General features: G+C 39.9%; 1 protein-coding gene across 1 annotated transcript in view; it reads right to left on the reverse strand.

The window, feature by feature from the left end:
• LOC104469200 (nucleolar protein 4-like) overlaps window positions 1–17,713 on the reverse strand; it is a gene marked incomplete at its 3' end in the record, with an annotated part of 92,870 nt that overhangs the window by 58,050 nt on the left and 17,107 nt on the right. Inside the window, exons 2-5 of the mRNA XM_010083624.1 lie at window positions 16,776–16,925; window positions 6,419–6,530; window positions 5,797–5,909; window positions 1,713–1,845 (exon numbers count right to left, since the gene is read on the reverse strand). Of these exons, the coding sequence (XP_010081926.1) occupies window positions 1,713–1,845; window positions 5,797–5,909; window positions 6,419–6,530; window positions 16,776–16,925 (508 nt within the window). The remainder of the gene's footprint in view (window positions 1–1,712; window positions 1,846–5,796; window positions 5,910–6,418; window positions 6,531–16,775; window positions 16,926–17,713) is intronic.

The raw sequence follows: 17,713 nt of genomic DNA on the forward strand, positions 1-17,713 counted from the left end.
GACACACAGTCCATGCTTTGGTGGTTATTTTGGTGTGTGTGCACTATAATTAAATTTGTAAAATTTTACTGTGAAGGTTGTGATGGCAAAAGGGATTCTACTGCTAAGTTCATTTAAGTTCCCTTTTGCTTTCCCTCTTTCCTGTTCCCACTTCCATCCCTCTACCCCTGTGTTCATTATTTTCTTACAATCTTCTTCCTTCCTGCCCTCTCCTATCACTCCTCTCTCCCCACCTTTCTCTTTCTGTTTCTTCTTCAGCCTCTTTTCCCACATCTGAAAAAGCAGTGTTGCTATAACTAGCCACACTCAGGTTTGCTACATTGCAACAGCTAGCACACGAAAACCATGAAGCAGGAAAACCTATTTCAAATCTCTCTATCAGCAGATGCTTTAGACAGAAGATGCAGTAAAAAATAGGACTGCCTTAGGAAGGTGAGCAAGTACCATCTGGGAGGAAGGGAAGGAAAGCTGAGACATTTAAAGCAGTTCTGTAAGATTGCACTACCTGCAGTTCAAAAACCACAGTGCATTTATTTCCCATACATTTTAAACAGCAAGTGACAGATTTGCAGCATTTTATCATTCGTACTTATGTTCTAATATGATTAGATGTGGCATATGAATCTGACTGTGGCAGGTGTTAAGACATGTATGACAGGCATTTCTTCATAGGTTACGTACTGAGCTATAATTTTTATTTCAGACACATACCTGCACAAAATTACTACTAAGAAACATTCTATACACATGAAACAGGTATGGGTAAGCAAAAACCTCTAAAGCACAGTTTTGCAACTGAAAGCCAGATACATAAAAATGGCACCTTCCAAAGTATCCCTGGAAACTCTAACTCAGCAGTATTATTATAATATATTAGCTCTGAAAAGTCAAACTACAACAGGAAAGTGAACTGGCTTTCACTACATATTGTGCATCAGAACTGCTTCTTTAGTGAACATACATAGAAACTAAGTCAAAAGTTGCACAAATTTTGGGATAGCTTGAAGACACTCAGACAAAAGGCAGCTGTGGTTAGAATCCGACCTACTAAATTATCATCGAGATCCTCCTCCTTTATTTGCCTGGAGAGCAACACAGCAGAAGGTCCTACCCATCACCAGATCCTATCAGCCACTATGCAGCACACCCATTCTCACCTAAATAACCTGCCAGCTAACAACTGACCACAATGCATAAAGTGGAAAGAATCCAGCTTAAGTGTCAAATCCCATATATTTAGCATTCAGGAGAAATCTAAGAAGCACTTCTGAATTGGCACACATGATCAGGAAATTATGGAGTAACAAACACAGAATACCAATGTGTTATTTCTAATAGCAATAGAATAGACCTGCACTTTGGGTGTCGCACATTCATGTGCCACCCGCGAGCCACTGCCGCAGTCTGTAGTGGACAGGCTCTTTGTGAGCTCCATATGTGTATGGTCACGCTATGTATATAAAAATAGTAAAATAATAATACTTAACATATAGTGGTCTTAAGCACTCACCTGTTGCCTAAGCAACAAATAAATTAACCTGCAAAAAAACCCTAACTTCATCCTCTTCATGCTGAGACATAGGGAACATATATTTCAAACTACCTAATGAAACACACTATGAAGAAAAGGACACAGCAGGTACTAAATGAAGGCACGGAATGGGAAAAAGACAAGGCAATACCACATTTTTTGTATGAACTGAGAGCCTTACCATCCTGCTGGCCCTGGAGGTTCTGAGGACTTTGCATTCTCTCTTCCAGATTTGAGCTGAGGTCAGAGTTCACAGCTGACATCCTAGTCGAGTCACTCATATCAAACTCATCACTTTCTATAGAGCTTTCATCCTGCAAATGGAAAGTTTCAGAGACATGTCAGAAAACATTGTACACTGTTCACTTTACATGTACAGCTCACTCATTCCTGTTTGTTTCACTCACACCTGGTGTGGAGTGTAATCACACTAAATCTTTGTGTATATAAACAAACAAGAAGAGCAAGATAAACACAGCATTTACATGATATGATAACCTGACAAATGCAATTTGTTCAGCTATGAGGATACTCTATTACTGCACTCTCATAACTGTTTCCATAGTATTTTGCAAAAGAGGGCTAGTAACTAGAGACCACATAACAAGTCCTTGTTATTCAAATTTGGTTGAGGAGAGCTCGGGCACATTTCCTGACTGAATCCTCTACCTTTCCCAAGCGAGGTCAGTAACCCCATGATGACCACTCACAGTAAGATATTTCCAAATGGCAACTTTTTCTAACAAGAATCCATGACCAAATTCCCTTGGCATGATGTCACCCTTACACTGCTACTGTGTTTAAAGAAGCATCTATGAAAATGATAAAGATTATAAAGGTTCTGAGCATGTTCAAATGACAGTCAATGGCACACAAAATTAATACAATCACATGAAAATCACTTCAAATTTATTCTACCCTATACATCTTTAATATGATTTATCAACCAAGTCTAATTACAGAGTATATACCTGAGACAACAGCTGACAGCAAAAAGTCCTGATCAAATATTTTGTCCCCCTTTATAAAAGCAAAGCAGTTTTGGACCTAGTCCAGCAAATGTTCACACACACGTCTAACATCACTTGTTTCAGTCCCTCTGAAGTTCATGTTCCCACTCATGGATTAAAAATTAAGAATCCACAAGTCTGTAAACTGCTGAGGCAACATTCAAACCTAAGGTGATATATTTTCAATAACAACTTTTCTGAGATAATTACTCCTGTTATGAAGAAAAGCATTTTAAAGAAAATCAAGAAAAATAGAGCAAATAATTTTGTATTCCCTGAAGGTGAGTTTAAAATACTTCTCCACTTAGTATATTTTTTTTTTTTTTAACAAAAACAGAACTGTCAGGATTCTGACTGTTTTCCTGGGTTGCTCATGAGAATTGACCTAGAAAAACAGCAATCTTTAGAATACGATTTACTGTGAACTTGTTGTGAACTGGTTTCTACAGATACTAATACAGCTGCTTTCTTCTTTCTGAGTACTTGGACCTTAAATCATTTCCTCTCTTGATGCTTCCAGCTTGCACGGGTGTCTCTCCTGTTTTCAGAAGGCAAGTTCCCTGCAGTCACGACTCTCGTTACACTGGGATGAAGTACTGCCAGACACCATTCAGGAGTGAGAGTGGGACAACACGCAAGGGGATGCTGTTCTGCACTGTCACACCAGGAGAATGACAAAAAATGAAACAAACATACCTTGTTCTCAAAGCTTTGTAAAAAACTAAATGGAAGACCGAGGGCTTTCTCTAGTGGGTACCTGTCTGCCCTGCACAGACAAGCAGAGGAGCACTCCGGTTACAGAGGCAGCAAATCCCCAGCCACTGCCCTCGCACAAGAACTGTGGTGCCCACCAGCCTCCTGACCCAAACAGATGGGGCCAAGGCACACACAGAGCTGGTTCTGAGGTTTAGAGAAAACACACACTGCTTGTTCAAAGAGCAAGATCAGAACACAAACTCCCCCAGACCTCCTAGAAGCCTGTGCCTCTGTTAAGGCACAGTGGTATTTCTCATTGCAGTTCTGCAGGAACCAGCAAGCAGCAGCTCATATTTCCCAGTTCTGAGGTTAGGCAGTCTGTACAGGCTCCCAGAAAGGGTGCTCTAGCTATCCGATGCTTGCATACGTATAAAACAACACACATGGGCAGCCTGTGTTTGCCTACAGCATTCTGCAGAATATCTCCACCGCACTCTCCAAACTGTGTAAACATTGATCTGAATCTGCACAGACACACAGGCATGCGGACACAGGGGAAGAGGCACTGGGAGCCCCTGGCATCTTTGTACCGGTTGCAGCACAGCTGTAAATTCCCACACAGTGATGAGTTTTCTTGTTGGATGCAGCCTGCTTCCCTTCCATCAATGGCCTCCACTTAAAAATGATGAGAGAATTAGGAGGTTTTCAGTCCCTGTGCTAGATAGTTGTGGGATCCAAGTTTACTCCTGTCTCAATTCCACCCTCTCCACAAGAATACAGATTGATGAAACCTTGGAAACAGAGCCCTCCTACAAACCCAAGCATGTTTTTAAGTGTGTTAAATAGTTTGAATGTATGGACCAAAAATCCTTCTGCTTTGTACCATTTTCATTGCTATTTTGTTCTTAGTGCAACAAATGTACAGTCCGAAAGAAAAATAAATCCTTAGCAAAACACTGCCCTGAGAAAAGATGTAAAGATTATCCTGAGAACAGTCCTTGTGTCTACTCTGTCCTGGCAAAGACATCATTACTAAAGCAAATCAAAAATTAATTTTATCTTCATAAATAGAGTGCTACAAACATTTCATACAAGGTAACATTAGAGCTGCAAAACTGATCTGGGCAGGGAGATACCAAGCAATGGTTCTAACTGCTGTCACCATATCATCTCCACTGGTTGATCCAGATGAAAAACTGGTTTAACCCAAATTTCAGTTGTCAGACTAGAAAGACTACAGCTAAACATTCAGGCTGCAGAGGCACTGTGGCAGGTGGCCCTGATGCAGCATGAGCCCTTGACCCTGTTGTGGGAGGAGTAATTCTCAAAGGGAGGAAGCAGAAAAACCAGAGTCCTTTAACTCCTCAGGCTGCAGCAGGGATAAAGCCGCTTTTCTCCTGTTGCTTGAAACCCTGAAAAGGGGCTGCACACAGAGGAGACACTCAGCAGGAGGAAAAGATGACCAGGCTGTACTTGTGCATGAAGAACTCAAAGACTAGGCGATCTCTCCCCACACCCTCCACAATTAAAAAAAAAAAAAAATGGCAAAAGCAAAACAAGGATCCTGATTTTCTAGAAGACTCATGAAATCCCCATTCCATGGGGTGTTGAATAATTAATAAATCTCTACCAGTAGCCCATATCTACTTATTATGAAATTAAATCTGGCTGACTTTACAGAAGTCAGGAGTCAGTCAGGGTCTTTGACACAATCCAGCTGCTAAGGTTGTTTTTGAAGATTTTCTCTATTTAAAAAAAAAGAAGTCCTGTAGTCAGGCAGAAGGACACAGCATGCAGGACTGCTTTTTGGCTGGAATCTAGCCAGGCTTCTAACTATTTGGCAGCTCAAACAGTAAATGAACACATTGCTAGCAAAATTAGTTTATTACAAATAATTTGGTAGGTGCCATCCAATTGATCAAGCACTTCTTAAGATCTGGAAAAATTTTGAATAAATCACAGAACTAAAATAATTTTTGAGAACAAAGAAATGCAATTTGACTCCAATTCTCTCTCAAGAAGCTTAATTCTCAGCCTACCTCTCTTCCTTTTTGGTTCTGTCTTTTTATCCAAAGTTTCAAAAGCAAGCCCTACTCCTATTTATCAAGCTTTTTGCCTTAAAGATTCCAACTGATGTTGCCAGGGTTTCCATCTATCTCACTATAACGTGTTGCATCCTGGCTGCTAACCTTGAGAACACCATGCCATTCATTTCAGCTGTTGATGGTATTGCTTTCTAGAAGTAGACAATGAAAGTCACTGCTGAGCACAGCACTAAGTCTCAGTTGAACATGCTGCCCCCCCTTAACCTTTCCACTGGTTCAGACAGTAAAAGGGCACCTTCAGGTAATTTGAAGCAGTACGGAAAGGTGGTAAGTCATGATATTTTCTCTCAACCTGATTACTTGCAAACAGCCTTGGTTTGGTTTCAGATTCACTATTTTAGCAACAAAATTACAAAGATGGGGTCAACATTCATCTTCAGTTCAGTTTCCTGGCTAGTAGAAAGACAAGTACCAAAGAACACAGAACAGAAAAATAAAATATTTCAGGTTTTACCTCATCTTGCTGTGAATTTAGTAGCTGCAGTTTCATGTGTTTCATATAAGCCATAGTAATTGGCATGTTGTAATCAATCATACTCGTCACCAAAGTTGGAGGTTTTCCATTATCTGCAATAAAAATATTTATCATGCACTATATGTTAATTGTGGAGATTACTTCAGCCTACTCTGCAGTCAAAGTCAGAGTTATGTCATTTAGTTCTAACTTTGGCATTTCCAACCGCTTGTAGGCTGTACAGATGGAAGTCTCCTGAAGAAAAACAAAAATCAAGTTAAAACCCTGCAAAGTGATGAGTTGTTTTACCCTAAATGACTACAGCACATGCACCCTATCTGTTTCTTATGTTTAACCCCCCATATAAACATTTCCATAGCAAAATAAATTCTTTCCTCCGCATAAAATAATCTTTCTATTGAGGGTGCATGAGGTATTACGCTACATCCTTAAGTGAGAGCAGAAGATCCACTACCTTCCAGCTTAAGTAAATGAGATGATCTGACTTATTGAACTGTTCCAGTCTACCAAATTTTTATGAACCCTCACTTAAGCTAGGAAAATATAAATGGGTATTAAGAATAAAATTACTTTACATCCCACTATTTGACACTAAAACTACCTTTATGATCCGCTCCATCTGGGTTTAAATGCATTCTTTTCTGGCACTCTGAGCAGCTCATTAAAAATCGTGTCACCGCTTCTCTCGGTAGGAAGGCATAGGTCTCTGAAATCTGAAATGAGTAACAAAATATAGGCATTTTTATATAAGGTGATTGAACATTATTTAACAGAACTGGTCATTATATTTCCAAATAAGGCATATTATCTTATAATGCCAGGAAGCACAAGAAAAGCATGTTCTGCATACTATGTAGGATTTCAAGAAACATCTATCCAATATGCCTTCTTATCACCTAATGGCTAATAACAGTCAGTACTGAACAAAATTTCACATATCAAAAGGGGTTTTGTTTTCTGTTTACCATTTTTTTCAAAAAAAGATTCATATATAACAGGCATCCCACTGAGGGATGTTTTTCAGAAAAATCAAAAGCAATACCAAAACCAGAAAGTGCTTGGCTTATGTCTTCTATTTCTTTTTGTTATAACAATATGTAGACAGATATAGCACTCATTGTATTAGCAGCAATGACAGTCTCCTCGCTATTTTAACTACGTATATGAATGTTCTGCAAAAATATTCTTGGAAGCCTGTGATTTAATGCTACAGAGTAAATATTTTATTTTTAATAATAATTACAGAATTTGGGAATCACTTGATTTTAAAGACTCTGTGTTACCTGGAGATACCTTGAAACAACAGATTTTGATTGTTTCCTCATTTCAACATTATCAGTCTTTCCAACCATATATTCACAAGCAGGCATCAGAGGGATTTTTTTTTTTCCTTTTTTGAAAGGGGAGAGGAGGAAGCAGTTATTGCTGGTTTTAAAGACTGCATTACCCCTGCTCTTAAGGATGCATATATCTTTATAGGCATTTGCTGAAAAGGAGCTGGAGGTTAGTGCCAAGCTGAAAATGAGCCAACAGCACACTCTCTGATCATGGATAAAGCACATCTCATACTGGCTACGTTAAGTGTATGGCCAGCAGATCAAGAAGAGTTATTATCCCTCTCTACTCAGTGCCGGTAAGACAGCTGCTGGAATAATGTGCCCAGATTGCCCCTCCAGAGTTCAAGAAGGCTGCTGAGGAGCAGGAGAGGGCTGTGTTGCAGGTCACCATGGCAGCTGGAACCTAAGGAAAACCTTGAAGGAAAGGTTGAGGGAGCTGGGTTTGCTTCATGTAGGTTGTGAGGCAGAAAGAGACCTAACTGCAGCCCATCACTGCCTGAAGAGGAGTTAAAAATGTGTGGAGAGAAACTTTTCAGAGGGTATAACCAGGGACAGCAGCCACCAGCTGTGGCTTGGGACATTCAAACCGGACATCAGCATAAACTTCTTCACTAAGAGGCCAGTGCACTGGATCAGCTTTATCAGACGGGTGGAAGACTCTACAAAGTCAGATTTTTTCAAGATATTACAAGGCAAAGCCACAGCTTTTCTGTGATTCATTATATATGTTGATGTACGTACACTGAGCAATGCAAGTGTTGTAAGGAATCTCTAGCCTTTCTTTTCCCAACCAAGGCGGTTGTCTTGCAACGGAGATAATCCTTAAAGAAAGATTAAGTCCCAGCAAAAGAGATTAAAAGAGTCAACTGATATCTGCTTGTATTCCCTTATTGTAAAACCTACAGCAGGATTTGATTTCCTGTCAAGCACCACGTTGATGCAAGTCTCTGTAGGAAGTGCAGAAGGATGGAGGTGGGGTGTATGAAAGTGTGGATACAGAAAGGACAAGATAACTTTCTTTAACTGGATGTAAATGGGATTGCATACTGTGCAAATCACTCGTGCTCCTCAGAAGGGTGCTAAGAGGAGGAGGAATGGCCAGTTTTGACTCTCTTACACTCCTCTCCTTGGTTTGTCACGTGTCAAAACTTAAATTTCCTAAAACTCCGTGGACCAAATTTATCAGTGACAGTGTTTGGGAAAATAAGTGGAGTTTAAATTAGTGTTTGTTGATGTGACATGAATCACAGAAATACATGGAAATGATGTATTGTAAAATAAGAATGCAAATTATACCAAGCTATGATTCTATGATTCTATGGTATTGTTGTTTAGGCTGTTTATCGTTGTTGTTTTCTTATATAACAGAAATCTTATATTTTGGGGGGAGGGAGAAGGGCATTAGTATAAAAGCAAAATTTGTTCTGTGATGAAAATTGGCAAAGATTTTCTCTGGGCCTGAAACAATTTATCTGAAAATTAAGGCACTAAATGAAGCCACTTTTGAATGGGAGATCCTACCAAAAAAACCCATAATCAGATTATCCTTCCTGTTTTTTATACCACAGAACAGATGCTTATTTACCTTTCCAAATATGAAAATATTGGTTAGACTCATGCTTCATAGAATCTAAAAAAAATAACTTAAAATCAGCTAGAATTTAGCATTAAGAAAATTGGTAAGTGCACATACACAGCAACCTCTCTCTCACAACATTTAACACATTTAGCACTGCATTGAAATTAATGGAGCTTACCCATGGATTCATTAGTTGCCTGCCTTTGATAGGAATGCTCCATTTATTCTAATCAAGGACCTCTGTCAAAATCCCAGTTCTGCTCAAACAAGACGAAAATCCTCCACAGAAAGCAAGGGAGCTAAGGCCCAGATTTGATAGGTACGCTCCAATGACTACAAGGGAACTGGGTTTTATAACTAAATTTGTCCACATAGCAGATGCTTGTGTCTCCAACCTCCCACTGCAACACAGTTTTAAGGGTGCCCTTCCGTAAATAACACCAGTTTTCACCAACTTCCTCCCCTGTTTACTTTGTAATTTCAATCAATCACTTCCATGCTAAGACTTCAGCCTGTATAAATTGGCAGAACACAACAGGTACGACATTAAAAGAGATACATAGAGGACATAACCCACAGCTTTCCTTAATCTTGCTGTTTGAATATACACAAAAAGCTCTTTCCAATTTTCAGTGCCAGAAAGCTTATAAAAAAAACCCCCAAACCTCACGTCCCCAACAGTGCAGACTCCTGTTTGCCTTTCTCATTAAAGAAGGGCACGTCTACCTTACAAGACACAGATAGCCGCTTGCTTGCCCTGCCCATGCTCTGAACCAGCTGGCTTAGCACAAGCTGTGGCTGGGAAGGTCTCTAACCAAATTAGCACAAGGCCAAACACAAAATCCTATATTTTACTCCTCAGTGGAGTTTACCAGCTTGTGCACAAGGTCAGGCTGATGCAGTTCAGGGAGCTGGCTTGCATGTGAGTATTTCAGAGCAAAACCTGGAGGCCTATGACATTTTCTAAGTAACTATACAGAAATACCTCAGGCAGTGGTCTGAATTCATCGGGAAAAATTGTTTCTGTCCTGTATTCTATCTGAAAGAAAGGAATAATGACTCAGTCCTCACTGATGCTGTATATTCTCACTGCCCTCAGCAGCCCTGCTCCTAGCTCTCCTCTCAAGGCCATCAGCTAACAAAATATATAGCTAGACCATTTAATTCAGTGATGTGCTGCTATGAAAGAATATTGGTTTATTGCAATTCCACACACAAAAAAAACCCCAAATGCACACACATCTACATTTTAACAAAAAATAAAGCCAGAAAAGTGAAATGAAGGGTATTGCATTATTTACATCCACACACTAACAACGCAGACTGGCATATTTTTGGCATGACTTACAAGAAACTGCTCATGCACATGCCTGTACCAATCAAAGAACAATCAGTGCTGATTTACTATATTGATAAAAGTACTTGGATTGCTTTAAAAAAAAAATAAGTATAATTTTTTCAAATACAAAGCTTTAGATGTAACCTTATAGGATTCCTTATTCTTACTAATGGTTTTATTGCACATTAGTATATCTTCTGTTGCTTGCAGGTAGAAGCATGTTAGCTGGTATCTGGATGTATTCTGTATCACAGACAAATCAGAAAACAAGCAGATTCTCGCAGGTTGGTGTTTAGATATTGTGTACTAGGTATAGCTCTTATAGCGGAATGATTTTTACGCTGTAAAGGGAAAAATTATATGAAGAAGAAACTAGACAACTGGAGCACTAAGCAAAGAGTGCAAAACTCATACAGGGTTTGTTTTAGCCTCAGAAGTTAGAGGATAAGAAGCAAACATTTCCTACACAATGTCTACATGCACCTACATGTACTTTTGAACTCGGAAGAAAATAAAAAGGGTTTACTTCCGTGGCTTCAAAGTCAAAACTTTCATAATCTTATTTTGCCATTCACATAAAGTCCATGATATAATAGATTTTTACACATATCAACCCATCCAAAACATTGTCAACAACAAAGGCCTTCTAGATGTAATTGACTTACATGCTGTTTACTGGATCCCATGAAGAGCACAGCTACTACAAGGCAAGTGATACAATACCTGAGCGTGTAATCTGATGTACATTGGAGCTAAGAGACGCATGCCCTAATCGTCTATGAGAAGCATATTCACTGCAGGCAGAGAAAAACCTGCAAAGTCTCCTTTATGCTCTCCAGTATTCAGATGATTTAAGGGCAGCATGCTGTGATGATGTAGCTTTCAGAGCTACAATTTTTTGGAAAATTAACAAGCTCTAAAGTGAAAGGCAGATTTTAGGACACATATGGCAGAGTAGGAAAGACAAGTGTGAGGAGAACGAGTGAAATTTTGCAAGTGAACCTATTAACCCCTAAAGAATTAACATGGAGGATGCATGTGTAGTCTGGAAGATACAATGTGTCAGAATAGAGAATTTTGTTGTTGTGTGTGTATATTTTTTTAATTAAGGAGGGTAAGGGGGGGAAGATGATCCAAAGAAGACTTCCAAGAGGAGAGAGAGAGAGAGAGAGAGGGAGAGAAAGTGAAGATGGTAATCTGTCCTGGGCCCATAGCCATCAAACCAGGTGGCAGAAATTGGTTTCTTGATGACAGGAGGGCAAGCCAGACAAGGAAAGTCCTCTCCTTTCCTCAGCAAGAGGTTACAATAGAAGGCTGACATAGGAAAACAGATATATTACTGCTGGGAGTTTTATCAAGAGCTTGCTACCCTGCTATTCAGGGGAAAATGCTGTTCCCTCTCATGCTAAACTTGCACTTCACAGCTCTCTTCCCTTCCCTCTCCAGCAGCAGAAGACACTTTCTGCGAGGGAAGCAATGGGCAACACCTGCTAGCAGGACACTCAACACTCACCCTATGCAAAGAAGTCCATAGAGTCAAAGTGCATGGGGCATGGCTGTTGCACAGTGCGCACAGGAAGAGCATCTTGTGATGCAAGAATTTAAGAGCGTTGAGGCCCTGCACAAGTGTCGTACCCTTCCGCTTCCCCAAGGACAAGGTCTGCCCTGGACAGGAACCAGCCAGGCCCCAAACCTGCTCTAACCCTGTTTGATCAGACAAGTTGTACTGGAAGGAGACAACGTCATTTCACAGTGCAACCTCTCAGAAAATTTTTCCTCGAGGAAAACACGTTCTCTGTGATGCTCAGAGGGGACTCCCAAGGATGCTTCTATTTTGGGAGGGGAGAAGTGTCATGCCATGTTTCACAATCTGAGGAAGGTTTTCTTAGGGTGACAGGACAGAGGGAGACCACTCAACAGCCTGATCCCAAACAAAGAAACATTACTGCAACAGCTGGATGAAGCACAGGACCCCAGATACTGCCCCACACCTAACAGACTCCTATAATGCCTCAGTTATATATTTGTGTGCTACCTACCAGATCCGACCCTTGCCTCAAGCTACTTTCCCTTGACACATCAATATCTCCCCCATGTTTTACAAGGCTGCTTCTCTTCCAGCTCATCAGCCCAGTGCTCTTTTTTCATTCATGGGTTGGGAGTTTTATTAACTGACCACTTCTCCTGCTCAGACATTGCAATCCTCACTCACAATTCAAGTTCACTGCTGTAATGCCTCAAGGCTTTGCATGGTGTCTGTGCAGGCTCAACAGGCAGATGTTAGATCATCCTTCACAGCTAAAAATATTCAAGTACAACATGCACATAGAATTTAAGGTGCTTAAGACTAACACAAACAGTTCTCGGGCAGGTGATGCACTTAGTCATGGGAAACTGTCCAGATATAACACACAAAGGAGGGGAACTTTATTGTTTAAACGAATGAAAATCTAACATAATTTTAAAGAGTATTAAAGAAAGTAAAGAAAAGCTAATGTGAAATATAGGACTTGATCACTAAATCTGGCCTACCTGTACCCATGGTTGGGCCTGAGAGGAGGCAGAGATGTTTTCCATCTACAGTCTTGTCATAGACCATTTGATTTTCTTGAAAAAGGTCATAAGGCTATTTTTTTTTCCTGGTTTGAACTGGATTAGAAGAGTTGTCCTAACAGCTTGGGCCTGTTGCATTACACTGCTACTGCAGCCACAACTTTTCCCAGTTACTCCCACCTCTGATACACCCCTCAGCACTCGAATTTAAATTTTAGACACAGCTGAACAGTTTAAATCAAGAAATGCAGCTCTACAAAGGCACAGAAAGCCTCCGATGCGCTTGTTGCACACCTTTCTCAATACACCAGATGGATTCTTTTCCTGAACACTTCTCTCCTGTGCATCCCCGTCTCCTCTTTGACACCACAGTTCTGCTTTCAGGGGGTGATGCCCATACAAAAATAGGTCCTTTAGGACAGAGAGTGAAAAGTGCTATCCCGAGGCTACACAGTTCCTGTAGGACGCTGAGCTGTAGCAGCGAGTGCTAGCAGAGTCACCCCTTGTAGGATCCTTGGTGCTGTCTCCTGACCATTTAACCCATTCCCTACCTCAGCACATTTCACCCCTTGACATTTTCCCTGTTTGTAAACTTCCCTGGGAACCAGGGAACTAGCAGAGACTACAAACATCGTACTATATTCCTTCAGTCTGGTGGACTCTAGATGTGACTTAAAGTTCTTGGTTTCATTTTATGTATAGAAGCCAGGTCTTTATTTGCTCGTGTAGATCTACCTACAGTTACGCCAGCAAGGAACACAGCCAATCAATCTTATACTGTATACAAGTCGGGCACTTGAAATGAACAGAAAAGCCTTCCAGTTAAATGGGAAACTCTTTTTTGCATATTTTCAAGGTTACACTCCCACATCATCTCCACAGACTTTGTAAAATTCCCTTCTCATTGTTAGTGTTTAGAAGAAGAAAATGGGACTGTATTCTAAACTTAAATATTGAAGAACAGATGCTTTCCTAATTAATCTACAGGATTTATAAAGTTTGAGTTTGGTACATTGCTACCTCAATTAAAATATAAAGGGTCTCTTCCCATACGCTGCTCTTTTAGAAGGACCAAGCACCACATCCTATTTATCTTCCTGTGCAGCACCGCTATAGGAAGTCCCACAGATATCAGCTGTAAAAATGCCATTCATTCCCACACGGTTAACATAAGTCAGTGAAGATCACAGATTCACTAACTGAGTTTGTAAGATGTTCTGAACATGCTTTCAGAGAGACATACTGATGTATTTTAGCACTCCAGCATCTGGGGTGACTTTATCAAAAATTAAAAGGACTCTACCTGTTCCAAGTTTGTTACTCTATATAAATGCTAACAGAAGTTAACTAAGTCACCTTTGCCAATTTCATTACCCTTCTAATCACGCTTGAGTGCTATTCAAAATTTTGAGCGGAGCAGGTTCACTACTGAAAATAGAGACACGCATATATAAGCAAATTAATTACTTGAAATCAATATGTTGTAATACTTACGGCTGTGCCCTTAATTTTTTAGAAATAATCACATACTGAAAATCCATGACAATACTTATGAACTTCAGAATTTTAGCAATTTTGTACCAAAATTGTGGTGGTTTTCTCATTTTTCTGTTAAAGTGTTTCAGTGATCCAGTCAGAGAGCAGAAGCAATGTGATCATCACATGCCAGGAATTATGAATAACAAACAGCAGTGGTAGCATACAGTTTGTGAACCATCCTTCCTGTAAAAATTCTTCACTCAAACTATTTGGTGAAGACTTATGCATGATAAATACATTCACAGATCTCCAGGATGATTCACTTTTGACATGTGAATAAAGAAACAAGACTAAATTAATCTTGTTCCCAATTCACTTAATAAAATTAATCTCCGCCAAAGTACTTCAGTTTGATTTATAAAGCTTTTAGGGTATAACGTTTTGTGAGACAGTCAGCTGAGATACTACCTCTTTCCTCCTGCAGTGCCACAGAGGAGATAGATAGATACTGCCTGGCTTGCTGGAACAGACCGATACTACAGCTCATCATTTTTAGTGAAGGTATTTTCATGGACAGGTCCAGTAAAGGAGCATGCATTTTCCCACATAGTCTGGTGGAGTTTGGAGCCTGTTTACTTAACCAAATTCTCATGTCAGGATAGAGAGCAAGAGTTGGCATTAGTTTGTTCTGGAATCTTTTTTCCTTTTATTAATCTATGGAAGTCTTTAAAAATTATATATGTAAATCCTGTCCTTGGGAAATATAACTCAATGCCCTTAATAAACTAACACGCAATCAAATGAATGCACTGATGTTGCAGACTCTGCTAATGACACTAATTTCCATTTGGGCATCCTTACTCTATGCTCATAACGACATAATAAGCTCAGGTCTCAATTTCAAAAAAGTTGACATGAAATGAAACTACTGTGTAGGCTATTGAACCTGCACAAATAGTTCTGCTCACAGAAGATACATGGTTGACTTTCATGCTGTTCAAAATAAACAAATTTCTTATCTGACCTGGAATAATGGGATTCTTATGGTAGTAAATATTATATTTGGCATATATTTGTAGGATGATGACTTGAAGTACTGTATTTATAGTTGGTAGCATTCCTTACACTTGTATATTTTCCTACAAAGTTTGTGACCTATATCTTTGAACAGCTTAATGAAGTAAACCCAAACAGAAAGAGAAAAGTCAACGAAAATATTACTTTTCTAATGTTTTCTGAAAGAGAAGACCAAGTATCAAAATGGCTGAGGTGGCAGATGAAAATTAATTTAGACAGTTTGTGTTTGTTCACCCTGAAATAACAGTCCAAGCCTTATAAAAGCACACCCAGATGACTGATGTCTTCCTTCATATATGTATCTTAAGGTCAATACCGCTGGGAACAAATTATAAGAAATTCTGCCAAGAGCTTATCCCACAACAAACTGTCTGAAATAGCCTATAAATAAAAGATCTGTGAAAGGATTCATAGATACATAGCAAAGATTGTTATATACCTGAAAAAAAACAGTAATGGAAAAGTAGCTATTTCTTAGAGCTAAAATGGAAGATGTGGGTATCAGAAACCTGGAGGTCCCCCACATTTTGGTGACCCCTGATAAAAAACAGCTGACGTGACCGTAGGTTGTTTTTAAGGTGAAGAACACAGTGTTTAGGGTGAGAGGCCACCTCAGGGCCCTGTGCACAGCCCCCCGCTGGCCTCATCCCCCTGTGGCCATGGGGAAGGGCTCCACAGACGCCCAACACCCTGGCCAGGGCTGTGGAATGGGCGCTGGCTGGGATGCCCTGCCACACTGGGGAACTCCCAGTGCTTCAGCAGCTGGAAACAGCTGGGCAGGTGGGTCAGGACCAACCACTACGCGTGCCTGGCACTATCACAGCCCTGTGCATGGAAGTTTGGCCATCCAAATCCCAGCAAGCACATACATATTAAGCACCTGGGGAAAGTGCAGTTAACATTTCATTTGTTCGCTGTAAGAAAATAAATTGTTATGTTTGTGCCACTAAGCACAAAAGCTATTTATAGCTGTTCTAAGGCAGTGGCTGAACTGATTAGGTCAAGCAACAACATGCAATTAAAAATCTTAGAAATAATAATTTCTCTCTACTCAGCCGGTTTATGCAGGTGTGAGAACTGCCCTCTCAATACTTCTCTCATTGTACCTAGCAGCTTTCCAGCCTTTTCAATTTAGGATATTTACAAGTTCTCATACCATTAAACCACTAAGTATACTTAGTCTGTTGCAATAAACTATAAGGCAACTGCATTTGCTGAAGTACAGCACCTCATTTAGCAATGTTGCTGCAATACCTTCTAAGTCTTCTTTAAGACTTCATCCATTTAGTAACAATTTATTAATACAGAGTTTTAGAGAACTTGTCAAACCATTATGGAAAGAACAAACTCTCTGCTTGTACCAATGAGAAAATCTCTGTTGAAGTCAACGGATCTGGCCCTTATTACACAGAAAATGGGATTTCTAAACTGTATGTTTTCAAGCATTGTTGAAAGAACTCTGAAATAAATTTGAGGGTGAGGGTTGCAGTACGAATCCATCTGGAAAAAACACAAATCGCATGCCATGTGACTAAGTCCAAATATTCACATTTTTAGAGACCAATGTTCACTTTTAGTTAGTTCTTTTACTTACTGCTTTATACGTTCTCTTTTGTCCAGCATGTTTTCTGATTTGTTCTCCATTAGGCCCAGTTTCAACATGCATGGAATAGATAATGTCAAAGAAATCTTCTACGACGGCTACCCGCCGTAAAGACAGCTTCTCATCTACACCTACTCCATCCTGAAAAGAAAAAAAAAAAAAAAAGAGAAAAGAAGAAGTAAGGACGATGGGATGAATAGATAAATTATGATAATAATGGAACACATTCTCCTTTTTTAGCAGGGAGTTAAAGACCCTTCTACTGAGATCTGAAGGTCACCCACCCCGTGAATGACAGACATGGTATTGCAGGAAAGCTGTGTGATCAGAAGGACCATATGGACCCTTGTAAGCAGTCCATTTTGACAAGCCAGGGCATTTGGTCTCTTGATAGAAAGTGATCTTTCACTCCAGTATTTAAAAAACAAAACAAAAAGTATCTGTGCTTCTTTCTCCAAATGCACAAAGAAGATTCAAAGGCAGAAGCAGTCCCAAAGACATGGCACAGAAATGCATTGTGTGGCTGTTAGTAAGAATGCAACAGCTCTTTTATCCGCTCATTCCCCTCCCAGTAAATCTGTACCTAGCATTTCATAAAGGTATTTAATAAAAGGGTTTAATTCACAGGTGACAGACCTGACTCTAATTATGAATCCAAAGGAAGTCGTTGCAAACAATTTACCCCTGTGAAACCTGCTTGAAAATTTACTACATGAAGACACATCACAATATGAGGAAAAGAAAGGGATGTTTTTAAAATTTGTGATTTTTGCACACAGATGTCTGGTTGGAACAAGTGACAGAGAAGTGAGGACACCTACCATCTGATTTTCAAAAATGATAGTGCCGTGGTAGCTAAAGACTTCTAAACAGAAAGAGTCCCCAATGTCTCTGAAATTAATCAGTGCAGTTCAGCGACCGCCTTTTAT

The sequence above is a fragment of the Pterocles gutturalis genome, unplaced genomic scaffold (genome assembly GCF_000699245.1).
Source record: "Pterocles gutturalis isolate BGI_N339 unplaced genomic scaffold, ASM69924v1 scaffold425, whole genome shotgun sequence".
In the NCBI taxonomy this organism is placed as follows: domain Eukaryota; kingdom Metazoa; phylum Chordata; class Aves; order Pterocliformes; family Pteroclidae; genus Pterocles; species Pterocles gutturalis.